The sequence below is a fragment of the Natrix helvetica genome, assembly GCF_964273705.1.
Source record: "Natrix helvetica genome assembly, chromosome: 2".
NCBI classification, from domain to species: domain Eukaryota; kingdom Metazoa; phylum Chordata; class Lepidosauria; order Squamata; family Natricidae; genus Natrix; species Natrix helvetica.
Genome location: NC_138552.1, coordinates 155,793,168 through 155,807,688, shown reverse-complemented (window position 1 = coordinate 155,807,688; position 14,521 = coordinate 155,793,168). Strand labels below are relative to the sequence as shown.

Genomic DNA, 14,521 nt, shown 5'->3' with positions numbered 1-14,521 from the left:
TGTTACACCCCTGTCATGGTCAGATCACTCATGTCTCCGGCTGGACTTCCCTGGCGCTACCCCCCACCGCGAGGAGGCGGGACCAGACGGTCCAAGCTGGTACCGCCCCAAGCACCTGATGGAGCCGGATAGGTTCCAGACGGAGCTTGGGCCATTACCTGTAGCCCTGACCCGCGCTCAGTCGGAGGACCTAGCGGCCGCCTGGAATAGGGCGGCGGCTGGGGCCTTAGGCCGGGTTGCGCCTTTGCGACCTCTCCTGCGGCAGCGACCCACCCGAGCTCCTTGGTATACCGAGGAGTTGAGGGTGATGAAGCGCCATAGGACACGTCTAGAGAGCAGGTGGAGGTCCTCACGCTCCGAATCTGATCGAACACAGGTAAGAGCCTATTTACGGACCTACCTTGTGGCATTGAGAGCGGCCAAACGTAGATATTGTGCCGCTCTTATTGCGTCCGCGGATAACCGCCCTGCCGCCCTGTTTAGGGTGACCCGCTCCCTCTTATCACAGAGGACGCAGGGGGCGCCCTTGCAGGGCAGAGCAGAGGAGTTTGGGGAATATCTGCAGGACAAAGTCGCTCAGATCCGGAGCGGGTGGGCCCCCTTCAGTTGTCCGGACGGGCCGCCAACAGTGAGTCTTGTGAGACCATTCTGGGAGGAGTTTGATTCTGTTGCCCCCGAGGATTTGGACAGGTTGCGTGGACGGCTGCGACCCACCACATGTTCAATGGACCCGTGTCCCTCCTGGTTGGTACTGGCATCTTGGGAGGTGACCCGAGGCTGGCTTCTGGGCCTGGTGAATGCCTCATTGGGTGAGGGATCCTTACCAACCGCCTTGAAGGAGGCGGTGGTGAGGCCCTTACTTAAGAGGCCTTCACTTGACCCATCGGAGCTAGCTAATTATCGTCCAGTCTCCAACCTTCCCTTTCTAGCGAAGGTTGTTGAGAATGTGGTGGCGCAGCAGTTTCCACGACACCTTGACGAATCCGATTATCTAGACTCACACCAGTCCGGCTTCCGACCCGGGCACAGCACGGAGACAGCCTTGGTCGCGTTGGTTGATGATCTCTGGAGGGCCAGAGATAGAGGTTGTTCCTCTATCCTGGTCCTATTAGACCTCTCAGCGGCTTTTGATACCATCGACCATGGTATCCTATTGCACCGGTTGGAGGGGATAGGAGTCGGAGGTACCATTTTGCGGTGGTTCGGCTCCTACCTCTCCGACCGGAAGCAATGTGTGTTGACGGGGGGGCAGAGGTCGACCCTGAGGCCACTCACTTGTCCTCTCGCCTCTCCTGTTCAACACATATGTGAAGCCGCTGGGCGAGATCATCCGTGGTTTTGGGGTTGAGTACCACCTGTACGCTGATGATACTCAGCTGTACATTTCAACCCCAAACCACCCCAACGAGGCTGTCGAAGTGATGTCCCGGTGTTTGGAAGCCGTCGGGGTCTGGATGGGGGACAACAGACTCAAACTCAACCCCTCCAAGACTGAGTGGCTGTGGCTACCGGCACCTCGGTTCAGCCAGCTGATTCCATCGCTGGCCATAGGGGGCGAACAACTGCCCCCTGTGGAACGTGCGCGCAATTTGGGCGTCCTCCTTGATGCCCGGCTGTCAATGCATGACCATGGGGCAGCCGTGGCAAGGGGGCGTTCCACCAGGTTCGCCTGGTGCGCCAATTGCGCCCCCTACTGGACCGGGATGCCCTACGCACGGTCACTCATGCGCTGGTGACGTCCCGCCTGGACTAATGCAATGCTCTCTACATGGGGCTGCCCTTGGGACGCTTCCGGAGACTTCAGTTAGTTCAGAACGCAGCCGCGCGGGCTGTGATGGGGAGTACTAGGTACTCCCACGTAACACCTCTCCTGCGTGAGCTGCACTGGCTACCTGTGGTTTTTCGGGTACGTTTCAAGGTCTTGATTACCATCTTTAAAGCGCTCCATGGCACAGGACCTAGTTACTTGCGGGATCGCATCCTCCCACATACATCCCTGCGGCCAATTTGCTCACACAGGGCGGGGCTTCTCCTGGTGCTGTCCACTAGGCAATGCCAGCGGGCGACACCAAGGAGTAGGGCCTTCTCTGTGATGGGCCCAACCCTCTGGAATGACCTCCCCCCCGACATCAGAACCACTACTGACCTCCGCTCCTTCCGGCAAAAATTGAAGACTCACCTGTTCCGATTAGCGGGCCTGGCATAATTACATCTGTTCCTCCTGGTAAACGTACTATTAACTGGTTATTTTAGGGGTATTGTTTTTAATTTAATTTGTATGTGTGTTAGGGGTTTTAAAATTATATTTATATATACTGGCTAACTGTACAGTTGTTTTAATTCTATTTTTAACCTCCTCCATATTTAACTGTACATATTTAATTCTTCTATTTATTGTATTTTGATATATTCTTTGCATGGACTGTACACCGCCCCGAGTCCCTTTTGGGAGAGGGGGCGGTCTAGAAGCACAGTAAAATAAATAAATAAATAATAAGTGTGCTATGGGTACTTAACTAGCATCTAGCAGCTTCTAGAGTTGAAAATAACAACTATGAATGTGACACTTTCTTATTGAACTCCTGCAACTATATTCCCCTACAACTTGGAGGAAAGTAAGTGAAAGGATAGCATCCTAATAGCGCAAAGAGGGAAGCTGAGAAATAAATACTAACTTTTTTTGAATCATAATACAGAATATTTATACAAATTGCAAGAACAGATTTAGCTGCTTTGTGGGATGACAGAGTAAGGAAAATGATTTTTCCCCCCTGCTTGGAAAACATTGTGAATACTTCATTATAAAAACATAGTGAATTCATAGATAACATCACTGGGGAAATTAAAGAAGAAAGACAGTACGAATGTAGGTCTCTCAAGGTCACGTCTTTCCATCCTGTTGAAATGACATTGTACTAGGAGAATCTAAAGTTAAGAAGCAGAGGGTAAAAATTGTATCATGCAGTTTAAGGTTATTTCTGAAGTCACTCCTGTTCTTGTTATGACTGTTTACTCAAGGCATACATATGCTGGCTGATTCTCAGTGCTTTGGTAGCAGATTCTGATAGATTTAGTGCAAGTAGTCCTCACTTACAAGAGGGACTGGCAACTCTTACTAATTAGAGCAGTCATCTCTTAATTATGCCATCACATGACCATGATTTGTGACTTCCTGCTGGCTTCTCCATTCTCTTTGCTTATCAGAACTCAACTATGAAGGTTGCAAATTGTGGTCTTATGACTATGGGAGGTTGCAACCGTTGCCCAAATTGCAATCACATTACACGAAGATGCTACAATCCCTGTAGTTTCCAGAACAAGCCATAAGTCTTGATTTTCAGCATCATCATAACTTCAAGGAGAGGAGGAGGAAGGGAGGGGAGGGGAGGGGAGGGGAAGAGATAGCAGTGACATAACTACACTTGGAAGAAATGGAGGAGGCAGGTCAACCTTGAAAAGGCAGTAAGAACACAATATATTCGCAATTTCATTTATCAGGGTTTTTTTTCCTCTTCTATATGCTGTTTCTATTTACTAACTGATTAACACCAAAGTGAGCATCTGAAACAACTAAAGAGCCCCAAAGTTTCTTTCCTGTCTGTTTGGGATAGAAAATTGTCCTAGTCATTCTGGTTAGATTTGCTGTGAGAGTTGACTTAAAGGTGGAGTTCCTTCATTGGAGAAGGCCATAGTTGCTGACTGAGGGACTCTGACTCAGGACTAGTGAAGAAGCTATTCTTTCTGTCCAAAAGTATCTGTCAGAAAAGATTGGACCTCTAATTGAGGAAAACTTCACCATGTAGCCATTCAAGCTAATAAGAGAGCACAGCAGCTGCCAAGAGCTTCAGGTAAAGGTCTCCACAGATGTTTGGCAAGTATATTGCTTTTACTCTGTCTAGAAGGGATAAGACTGATAAGACTGAGGCAGAAGAAGATCTTATACTTTTTCCTAGTTGTGATGGATGGTCTAGACCAGGGAGCCCAGAACTCTGGGAGTTGAAGTCCACAAGTCTTAAAGTTGCCAAGGTTGGAGACCCCTGATCTAGAATATCCAATTTTTCTAGTTGAAGCAACAAGTATAAACTATGAGGTCTCCCTGAGGGATTCAAAATTATAGAACAGGAATTTAGCCATAACAACCATGTGGCTTAGTGAAGGGCCCAAATGCATGTTTAAATTGACATTTTTATGAGCCAACTCATGTGCAAAAATTTTAAAATAAAAAACCCTGCCAGCATTTTTGTTCCAGAGTCGATACCCAGTAGAATTCTGTAGAAGATAGCATCTAGGCATTTGCTGGATCATTATCCTGATCCTGCCATTTTGCAATTTAGTGATTTCTGCAAGAAACTCAAATGCTCATTTCTCTTCTCTCCCCATTCCATTGGGAAGGCGGCCTGCTAAAGATCTAATCTTGGCTCCACTGTTTCTCATTTAATTCATATATAATGAAAAAGGCAAAAGAACCTTCCATTTGCTCTTCTCCAAATACCTTTTTCATTTTCCAAGGCATTTGCAAGGGCAGCCACACTGAAGCGGATGCTCAGCACTTGCGGCAGTCCTCCCATATCTTCTGCCTTTTTGCTTTTCCTTTCAGAGGGCTCCAGTCAATTTAGGTCACCCTTGTATTGCAAAAATAAAGGCTTTTATTTATTCGAATAAGACTGGGTGTCTCTGAAGTACAATACGAACCATTCCTTGCCAGAAAGGCTGGCTGAATGAAGACTACTGGCTGTTATTTTTTTTCTTTTGCAGTAATGTAAGGCAGAGTTGAGCTCAGTTTGAACAGTCTGGCCCAGATGGGATTTTTGAAAACATCCTGATTTAAAGAGATACCCACATCACGCTTATGGGCCTGTTTGCTGAAAGACTTGCTGTTCCAATTCTGAAGGTCTCATAGAGACGTTATAGCAATAGCACTTAGATGTATATACCATGTCATAGTGCAACCCTAACCCTAACCCTAATCCTAACCCTAACCCTAACCCATAGTGCTATATACCATGTCATAGTGCAACTCGCTGAGTTGTTTACAAATGTGTAACAATGTGAGCCACATTCAAAGATGGCAGAGCGGAGAGTGGAAACCCTAATGGGACAAAACTAGCTGCAAGAGCAAGGCCCAGCTAGAAATGTCTTCTCTGAACTTTTTATTTTTAAAAAGCTTGATAAAAGGGCAAAAGGAAGCCTCAGACTTACGTGACTTTCAGTTGGCCTGGCTAATGGCAATGGCACTTCACAATAGCAATAGCACCTAGACTTATATATTGCTTCACAGTGCTTTACAGGCCGAGTCAGCATATTGCCCCCAACAATCTGGGTCCTCATTTTACCGACCTCGGAAGGATGTAGGGCTGAGTCAACTTTGAGCTGGTGAGAATCGAACTGTTGGCAGTCAGCAAAATTAGCCTGCTGAATTTTGACCACTGCACCACCATGCCATCTGGGATTATTTTCTAAATACAGTACACTCTCTTTTTCAGAAGTGTAACCTGTCAGGAGATGCTTTGAAGGGTTATTTTAAATAAATGCATAAATACATAAGGATGTATTAGCTTAGTTACCTTGAGATTCCCCAAATATTTTACACGGCAGCCACTCCGAATCCTTTTCATCATGGACACTGATCAGGGATTGCAGCAGTTGGTTAGTCCAATAATGAGCTGTCTGTGTTTGACAAAGAAAACCACTGGAGTTTTCCTGACAAGTTATTAAGTCCTTGTTTCTCCAGATTGCACAGGTTAAACAGAAATACTAGTTGTTGTTACTGGGCCTTTCAAAGATGAAATATTCTAAGTCCTACTGGGAAGTAGGATATTTTTTGTGCCTTGTGTGGTTGATCCTATCAACTGTAGTGATCTGTTCGCACAGGGCAATGAGAAGAGAGGAGAAATATATAAAGGCAGCAATAATATAATTTTTTTAAAGGTTGGCTCTTCCAGCAAGGTAATTTGGCCTCTGCTGAGCCAGCATTGTATACTGTTGTAACAAGATTGATTTCTTAATCTCTCCCCCATCAATAGAACAGGTATGGGCAGAAGATAGATTACAGAGTTTCTAATTCTGAATTAACACCTTGCTAAGGCTGCTGAAATGAAAAACCCTTCGATTAATCAGCAATGGACTTAGATCTTGGCTCCAGGACTGAAAAACGCCTTCCTAAATTGAGTGTTTAGCGGGACATGATTGGTTTAGCGTTTGGAGCACATGATTGCTTTGTTGTTCAGGAGCATTTCTTTGATTGATGCCTTCTAAGGATTAAGAAAAGACACAAGTAGCAGATCTGAAGAGTTTTCCCATTCCCGGGCCAGAATTATCATAGGACCATCATGCTGGTGCAACAGAAACATCCGTCCTGGTCGTAAAAATCAGGTGTGGCAATGTGATGACCCGCTTAATGACTGGAATGACTTACAACTGCAATTGCAGGTTCTGTTATGGTTGTGAGTTAAGGACTGCATGCAAGGTTTTCTTGACAGCATAGGAGAAACTTTCATAGATCAATCACTCAAATCTTTATTACCATGATAGGCCATCATATACTTGCATAGAGAATGTGCTTGATTTCTCTCAAAGGCTGAGCCAAAATGATGTCTCTTCATACTTCTAGCACACACAATGAGATCTGGGGGGGTGGCCTGGTACGTATCAATAAACCTGTGGCATTATGAAAGCATGTGCTAAAGAATTTCTATAACCCAATATGAGGCTTTAGATGACTATGAATTTTCTGTGGATAATTGTAAACGGCCTTATCAGATGGATTTTGTGAGCACGTTATCATAAAATCTGCCCACAATTTCATTCAGGAAAGAAGCCTTTCATCAAAAACCAGGTGAGTGGCCATAAACTTGAAAGCCAGTTGCTCAAAGCCAGAGTTTCCAATGGAATTCAAAGCTGCCTTGCTTGCCATGAAATCATCTCTACTGCCTGATATTGTCCAAGGAGTCACTTTCTTGGGGAATGTTGGGAGTTGGGTAAAAGCAGCCCAACGTTTCTTGATAATAGTTTGTCCTTCCTAAAACACTATCAGGGTTTTCTTATTTTCCTTCTCATTTATTCCTTCAGATTATTACCATGAGGGATTACATTCCCAAGATCATTGGTCTGGATGCTTTCGAACAATACATTGGTCCATATCAAGGCTATGATCCCACAATCAATCCCACAGTCACCAACATATTTTCGACCGCAGCCTTTCGCTTTGCTCACGCTGCAATTCATCCACTGGTGAAGAGGCTCGATCCACGGTATAAGGAAGACCCAACACTTCCTAATCTTTATTTGCATGAGGCTTTTTTCACTCCCTGGAGACTCATTAAAGAAGGTACTTCTGTCATGCAGTTACATCCACTAATATCGCTACAATATTCTTCCTAATTGAATTTCCTTTCAAAGAAAAGGTTTTGTTTTCATTCCAACATTGTTCTGACTGCCGAATCATTAGCTGACACATTTTGGTTTCCTGCTTCTAGCTGGTAGAATTAATTACGCACCCTTTTCATTTATGTTGGCTTTCTGAATAAATTTGGCTTGTCAAATGGGTTACAATCCAGGGTGGAATAAGGATATGTGTGTACATACTGCGAGGTGTATATGAAATGTAATCAAAGCTCATACTTTCTGATTTATTTCAATAATTTTTTGTTTATTCCAAAGGTCTAGACTAATTTTTTTACAAACAGGATATCAATACCTAAATCCCAATTTACATTGCAGGGATAGGAAACAAAAAAAAAATCTTCCAGATGATGCTGGATGTCTTCCAGCAAACCCAACCAGTAATGGTGTAGGTTTTGTGGATAGTAGCTCAGCAACATCAGAAAGCCTTCACTGTGGATATCTTGTTTCTGAAGAGGCAGATATAGTGATCGATAAAGAAGAATGTTTGTAATTCAGAGTTGAAATGAAGGGTCCTTGATGCCCTCTGAGCTTGCTTGTTTTCTTGCAGATGTTTCATTACTCAATCTAGGTAACTAGTGAGCACTGTTGATGCTAGCTAGTAATGAAAGGTCTGCAAGAACAGAGAGCACCAAGGACCCTTCATATAGGGTGGCATAAACAGTGGTGGGATTCAAATAACTTAACAACCGGTTCTCTGCCCTAATGATTTCTTCCAACAACCAGTTCACCAAACTGCTCAGAAAGTTAACAACCCGTTCTCCCAAAGTGGTGCGAACTGGCTGAATCCCATCACTGGGTATAAGGCTGTGGGATAGGTGCCTCCACCATCCCTTATATAGTAATAGTACTAACTGTGAGAGGGATCGTGGAATCCTAATGGACAACCATTTAAATAGGAGCCAGACGTGTGCAGCAGCTGCCAAAAAAGCCAACGCAGTTCTAGGCTGCATCAACAGAGGGATAGAATCAAGATCACGTGAAGTGTTAATACCACTTTATAATGCCTTGGTAAGGCCACACTTGGAATACTGCATTCAGTTCTGGTCGCCACGATGTAAAAAAGATGTGGAGACTCTAGAAAGAGTGCAGAGAAGAACAACAAAGATGATTAGGGGACTGGAGACTAAAACATATGAAGAACAATTGCAGGAACTAGATATGTCTACTTTAATGACAAGAAGGACTAGGGGAGACATGATAGCAATGTTCCAATATCTCGGGGGCTGCTACAAAGAGGGAGTCAAGCTATTCTCCAAAGCACATGAGGGCAGAAGCAATGGGTGTAAACTAATCAAGGAGAGAAGCAACTTAGAACTGAGGAGAAATTTCCTGACAGTTAGAACAATTAATCAGTGGAACAGCTTGCCTCCAGAAGTTGTGAATGCTCCAACACTGGAAGTTTTTAAGAAGATGTTGGATAACCATTTGTCTGAAGTGGTGTAGGGTTTCCTGTCTAGGGGGGGGTTGGACTAGAAGACCTCCAAGGTCCCTCCCAACTCTGTTATTCTATTACATTCTCAGCTTAATGGAACTTAACTTAGCAGACTTTGAATGCAAGGGACAAAGTCTATCCATATACTGCACACTTCTGCGCAGGCATAAATTCCCAATTGCCATTTTATACATTCATTTGGATGGAGTGAACTTTTGGTCTTAACACATAGCCTTTCCCCCCTTTATCCTGTTAAATCAAGAGCTTAGCATACAATTTATAAAAAAAAGATTATGCATAAATGTGTATAACTGACCTAATGATATTTTTAAAAATAGTTGTAAAGACAGGTAAGTTATTTTTCTTGGCTAGTTGATGAAATCTTACATGTACGCTCTCATCCCCACTAACTTAGCTTCTTATAAACGCTACCTATTTTTGTGGTCGAAGGTGGTTTGGATCCCTTGCTAAGAGGAACACTAACAACTGCAGCAAAACTTCAGGTCCAGGACCAACTGCTGAATGAAGAATTAACAAAGAAGCTCTTTGTATTGTCTAACAATGCTTCCTTGGATTTATCATCCCTTGATTTACAACGGGGGCGTGATCATGGGCTCCCAGGTATATTGGTGTGCTTTTAAAAAAAATATGTTCTATGTCAACATTAGAATGAAACAGGATGTGTATTTCCTCTGTGACCTGAATATCGGTTATGATCATTCAAAGCTATTCTTTTCCTGAGGGGGTTGGTAAAATGAGTTTCATGGTTTTGCTTTATCGCAGAAGTGGTCAAACTTTGGGATGGATCAAGTATGTGGGGCTACAATGCTTGCTACCAGCAGCCAGTGATAGCAGAGAAATCGTGGTCCAAAAGTACAAGAAATGACCATTTCTCTGCCTCTGTTCATGAGGAACAGCCTTCTTTGATTAAGAAGATAATCAAAGGACATAATGGGGAAGATTTAACATTTGTTTACCATCCAACTTCCCCGTAGAGTGACTGATAGATCTGCTGCAAAGACGTCATAAGATTACAGTTCTTGGCTGAGGCAGTTACACCAGAATCAGAATAGAGCTGGAAGGGACCTTGGAGGTCTTCTAGTCCACCCCCCTGCTCAAGCAGGAGACCTATACCATTACAGACAAGTGACTGTCCAGTCTCTTCTTTAAAACATCCAGTGATGGAGCACCCATGATTTCTGGAGGCCAGCTGTTCCACTGGTGATTTGTCCTCTCTGTTAGGAAGTTTCTCTTTAATTCCAGATTGCTTCTCTTCTTCATTAGTTTCCATCCATTGTTTCTAGCAGTATGATGTATATTGTGCACATTGAAGGAGTAAGCAAGGTTCACAGGAGTAGATTTTCAAGGCATGATTTTTATTCACTCCTATTACAGGTAGTCCTCGACTTACAGCAGTTCATTTAGTGACCATTCAAAGTTACAATGGTACTGAAAAAAGTGACTCATGACCATTGTTCACAGTTACAACCTTTGTAGCATCCCCAGGATCAAGTGGTTCATATTTATGGTCATTGCTGTGTCCCAGGGTCATGTGGTCACTTTTTGCAACCTTTTGACAAGCAAATGGGGAAACCAGATTCACTTAACAACTGGGTTTCTAACTTATCAACTGCAATGTTTCATTTAACACCTATGGCAGGAAAGGTCATAAATTTGGGCAAAACTCACTTAACAAATGTCTCACTGAACAACAGAAATGTTGGGTTTGATTGTGGTTGTAGGTCAAGGACTACCTGTATTTACTTTCCAAATTTAATTCCACCCCCCCCCCCCAAATTAAGGTATGCGAGTATATCATGTGACTGTAACTCTTTAAAGCTTACCTGGTGGATGCAGAGAGTAACTGTGTGAACACATGAAAAGTGTGGTTACTTTAAAGAGCTGCAGACAAGTACTACTCTTCCTTTCCAACACGTTCTAATGCACCAAACTGTATTTTTCAAAGTATAAGATGAACCTTTTTCCCCCCAAAAAGAGGGTGAAAATCTGGATGCATCTTATACAGTGAATACAGCATTTTTGGTCTCCTGAAACCCCACCCCATTTTTCACAAAAAACGTGCTGTGCAGAGGGTTTGGGAGGCCTGCAGAGTGCTCCTAGGGGCTGGGGAGGGCAAAAATGAGTGAAAATGGCCCGTTTTTCACAAAACGGGGGTGTTTTGCCCTCCTCGGCCCCCAGGAACACTCTGCAGGCCTCCCACACCCTCTGCATGTTCCATTTTTTGCAAAAAAAACTTGCTGTGCAGAGGGTTTGGGAGGCCTGCAGAGGGCTCCTGGGGGCCGAGGAGGGCAAAAACCTTTTTTTTAAAAAAAAATTATCTCTTCAAAATCTTGGTCCATTTTATAGTCCAAAAAATACACTATGTCCTAAAATCTATACAGACCTAATCTGCTCTTGGAAGAGTTCTCTCTCTCATATAGTATTCATTTTCCTACTTAACTAAAACTTTTAATATCAGATGAAGCATTCCATTCACGGTTTCAGAGCTCTAGTTTTTCAATCCGTCACCATCAATTTCCAATCCTCTTTCCAATGTTTTATATAATTCACCTCAATACAAGTTCTTCTGCTTTAATTAATAGAATATAGCTACTGTAATACTCTGACCCTGAAGATTAGCTGTTAATAGTGAGCTTGACACCTTACTCCTGAAAAGCCCTAACTCAAATTAGTGATTGGTTTGCCATTATGATAAGCAGGACCAAGCTGGACTGGGACTTATTAACAAATCCAGTTACAGTTTTGCACCACAGCCGTCAGTATTTCCACAAACATATTTTGCAGAAAAAATGCCTCTATACACAATGCTGATGAATCAGAGGGAGTCTGAAGGTTGTATTGGTGCAATGTAAGATGAAGACTAGGCAAAATATTTACTGTCCCACAGCTTCATTTGCATAGGGTTGCGGATTTGAACTGGCAAGACCTGCTGTAACTCAAATCCCCTCTCAAAGCTTTTTTTTTTCTCTGATTCTTGGGCTAGTTTCAATCCAAACTTGCTCAATGCTTGGCCCTAAAATTACATTGGATAGGTGGGCCACATAGCCAATGTAATTTTTTGAACAAGCAGATAGGATTCCAATATGACAAATACATTCTTTATGCCAATGACTTTGTCTAGGTTTTTTTTTTTTAATACTAGAAAAAGTCCACTGTTGCTCTAAGCTCAGTTTACACATGGATTGGGAGCCATGAGGATATATCAGTCTGTAGGCTTGACAGGAAAATTGAATGACGGTACGGCCACATCACTTGCATCGCATTGCCATGAAAACGGCACTGTTGTATCCATATAGTCCCAAGGATTCTCACTCGACAGAAAGCTTTTGGTACAAAAAATATTGTTTCATGGAGGCAGGGGTTCATGTCTTTTAGAACTGATGCACTGCTCACATGGTTAAAGTACTTTTGTATATCTAGAAAAGAGACCTGTGTTTGAATCTTATTGTCTATGCAATATCTGCAGGTTATAATGACTGGCGAGAATTCTGTGACTTGCCAAGGCTAAGGACCGAACAGGAGTTGATGACAGCAATAGAGAATAAAACCGTTGTCCAAAGAATTATGGAACTCTACAGAAGCCCCGACAATATTGATGTCTGGCTGGGGGGAATAGTAGAAAATATTCACCCTGATGTCAGAACAGGTCCCTTGTTTGCATGTATCATTGGAAAGCAAATGAAAGCATTGAGAGATGGCGATAGGTAAGTTTATTGTACCTGCACTATTGGATTATACTTGCTTTTACAGAACAGACAAGATGAGCCATTTAGATAACTGGACTCAATAGGTTTGGTGATCTTCAGCACAGTGAAGCCCTTCCTTCCTTCCTTCCCCTCCTTCCCTCCTTCCTTCCTCCCTTCCTCCTCTCTCCCTCGTCCCTCCCTCCCCTCCTAGCTTCCTCCCTCCCGCCTCTCTTCCTTCCTCCCCTTCCCTCCCTCTCCCACCCTTCTACCTTCCTTCCCTACTTCCTCCCCCTCCTTCCTCCTTCATTCCTTCCTCGCACCTCCCTCCTTCCTCCCTCCTTCCCTTCCTTCCTTGCTTCCTTATTACTATCACCACATTGCTATCATCATTACACCACCATCATGAATTATGTTAGCGACTGGAAGTTACAGCTTCTGCCAAGGAGGAATAATAAACCCTCCATGACTTAAGGAATTGGACTCAGGATACCTAATAGAACCCAAGGACACAATATCCCATTACATAGCTAATATTCTCTGCCAATAAGCACCAGGAATCTCTTTGCAGATACTCAAATATCAGTGCAAAGATCGATGGGTTGGAGGTAAGCAAGTCTGCGTTCAAGACCCGAGTGCTGCTGTGTGGTGGGGTGAGCTCCCATCATTCACTCCAGCTCCTTGGTGGTGACATGATAGGAGCCCCCATGGGCAGCCCCTAGGCAATGGTGATGTCACTAGCTAATCTTTTCAACCCGGAAGTGCCTTAAACGATACCCCTGACATGAACAAGATGGGCGGGGGGTGCAAAGATCTACAGTGGATAAGCCTGTCAGAAACAGATATACAGTGGAACCTCCGGTCACGACCGTAATCTGATCCAGGACTTTGATCACAATCCAATTTGGTTGTGACTGGAAGTGAGACTGACTGCATGCACATAAAAAATGGCCTGACAGGGGAAATCACCTCAGCTGTGTTTGATCGCCACCTGAGCATGTGTTCACAACCAGAGTCGAACATTTTGGGGATTTTTTGGCCAGCACCTGATTTGGTCATGGTCAGAAGTGTTCGTGACCTGAGGTTCCATTCTACCTGTAATGTTGTCCATGTGAACCAGGAGCCTGCTTTACTGGGGAATTGTTTCTTGATGGAAGCCAAACAATTATAGTACAAACATCTTCTTGGTGTTCACGCTGAAAGCACATCGTTTCCAGTAGAAAAATATCTTTGGAGCAAACTTGACAAACGCTGACATGCTCAGTGCTGTGCGTCTTTTGTGCCTGAACAAAGTTGCATTTCCCCCACATGGTGATGTAGAATTGCATTCAATTGTATTCTTATTACTACACCGTTAAATCCATAACATTACTTTTATTCCATATCCTTTGATGCAACGTATAATCCTTAGTCATTCATGAGATTCTATTTTGTAATACTCTACTCTCTACACAAATTTTAATCCATTTCTAACCATGTCCTAATACATATTTCAATATCAGTAAATGTAGTTCTATGAAATCGGGATATACACTGATAGATTGTAATTGTATTGGGATCTTCCTTCCGTGCAGATTTTGGTGGGAGAACATCAATATTTTTACCGATGCTCAAAGGCAGGAGCTTGGAAAATATTCTTTATCCAGACTTATTTGTTATAACACAGGCTTGACGGAAGCAACCCCTGACCCTTTTCTACTTGGGAAATTTCCTGAAGATTTTGTGTCATGTGAAAATCTACCTAGCATTAATTTAGGACCTTGGCATGAAGTCCTTTGACCAGGTAACTTGAAAACTAATAATAGATTCATCTATGAGTGTTTATTAATAAATACATTCTATTTCATTTCTGGGCATAGTTCCAGGTGAAAAAAGACAGGATTGCTGCCTTAATATTGCCCCCTTAGTTAGGGATATTTGCAAATAAAAAAAATATGGAATATTTTGAAGGTTGGAAGCAACATATCTTAATTTCTTCTGC

The 14,521-nt window shown here is 43.3% G+C and overlaps 1 protein-coding gene across 1 annotated transcript in view; it reads left to right on the top strand.

The window, feature by feature from the left end:
- TPO (thyroid peroxidase) overlaps positions 1–14,319 on the top strand; it is a gene marked incomplete at both ends in the record, with an annotated part of 82,695 nt that extends 68,376 nt beyond the window's left edge. Inside the window, 4 exons of the mRNA XM_081943880.1 lie at positions 7,069–7,327; positions 9,287–9,457; positions 12,324–12,561; positions 14,115–14,319. Of these exons, the coding sequence (XP_081800006.1) occupies positions 7,069–7,327; positions 9,287–9,457; positions 12,324–12,561; positions 14,115–14,319 (873 nt within the window). The remainder of the gene's footprint in view (positions 1–7,068; positions 7,328–9,286; positions 9,458–12,323; positions 12,562–14,114) is intronic.
- Between the last annotated feature and the right edge of the window lie 202 nt (positions 14,320–14,521).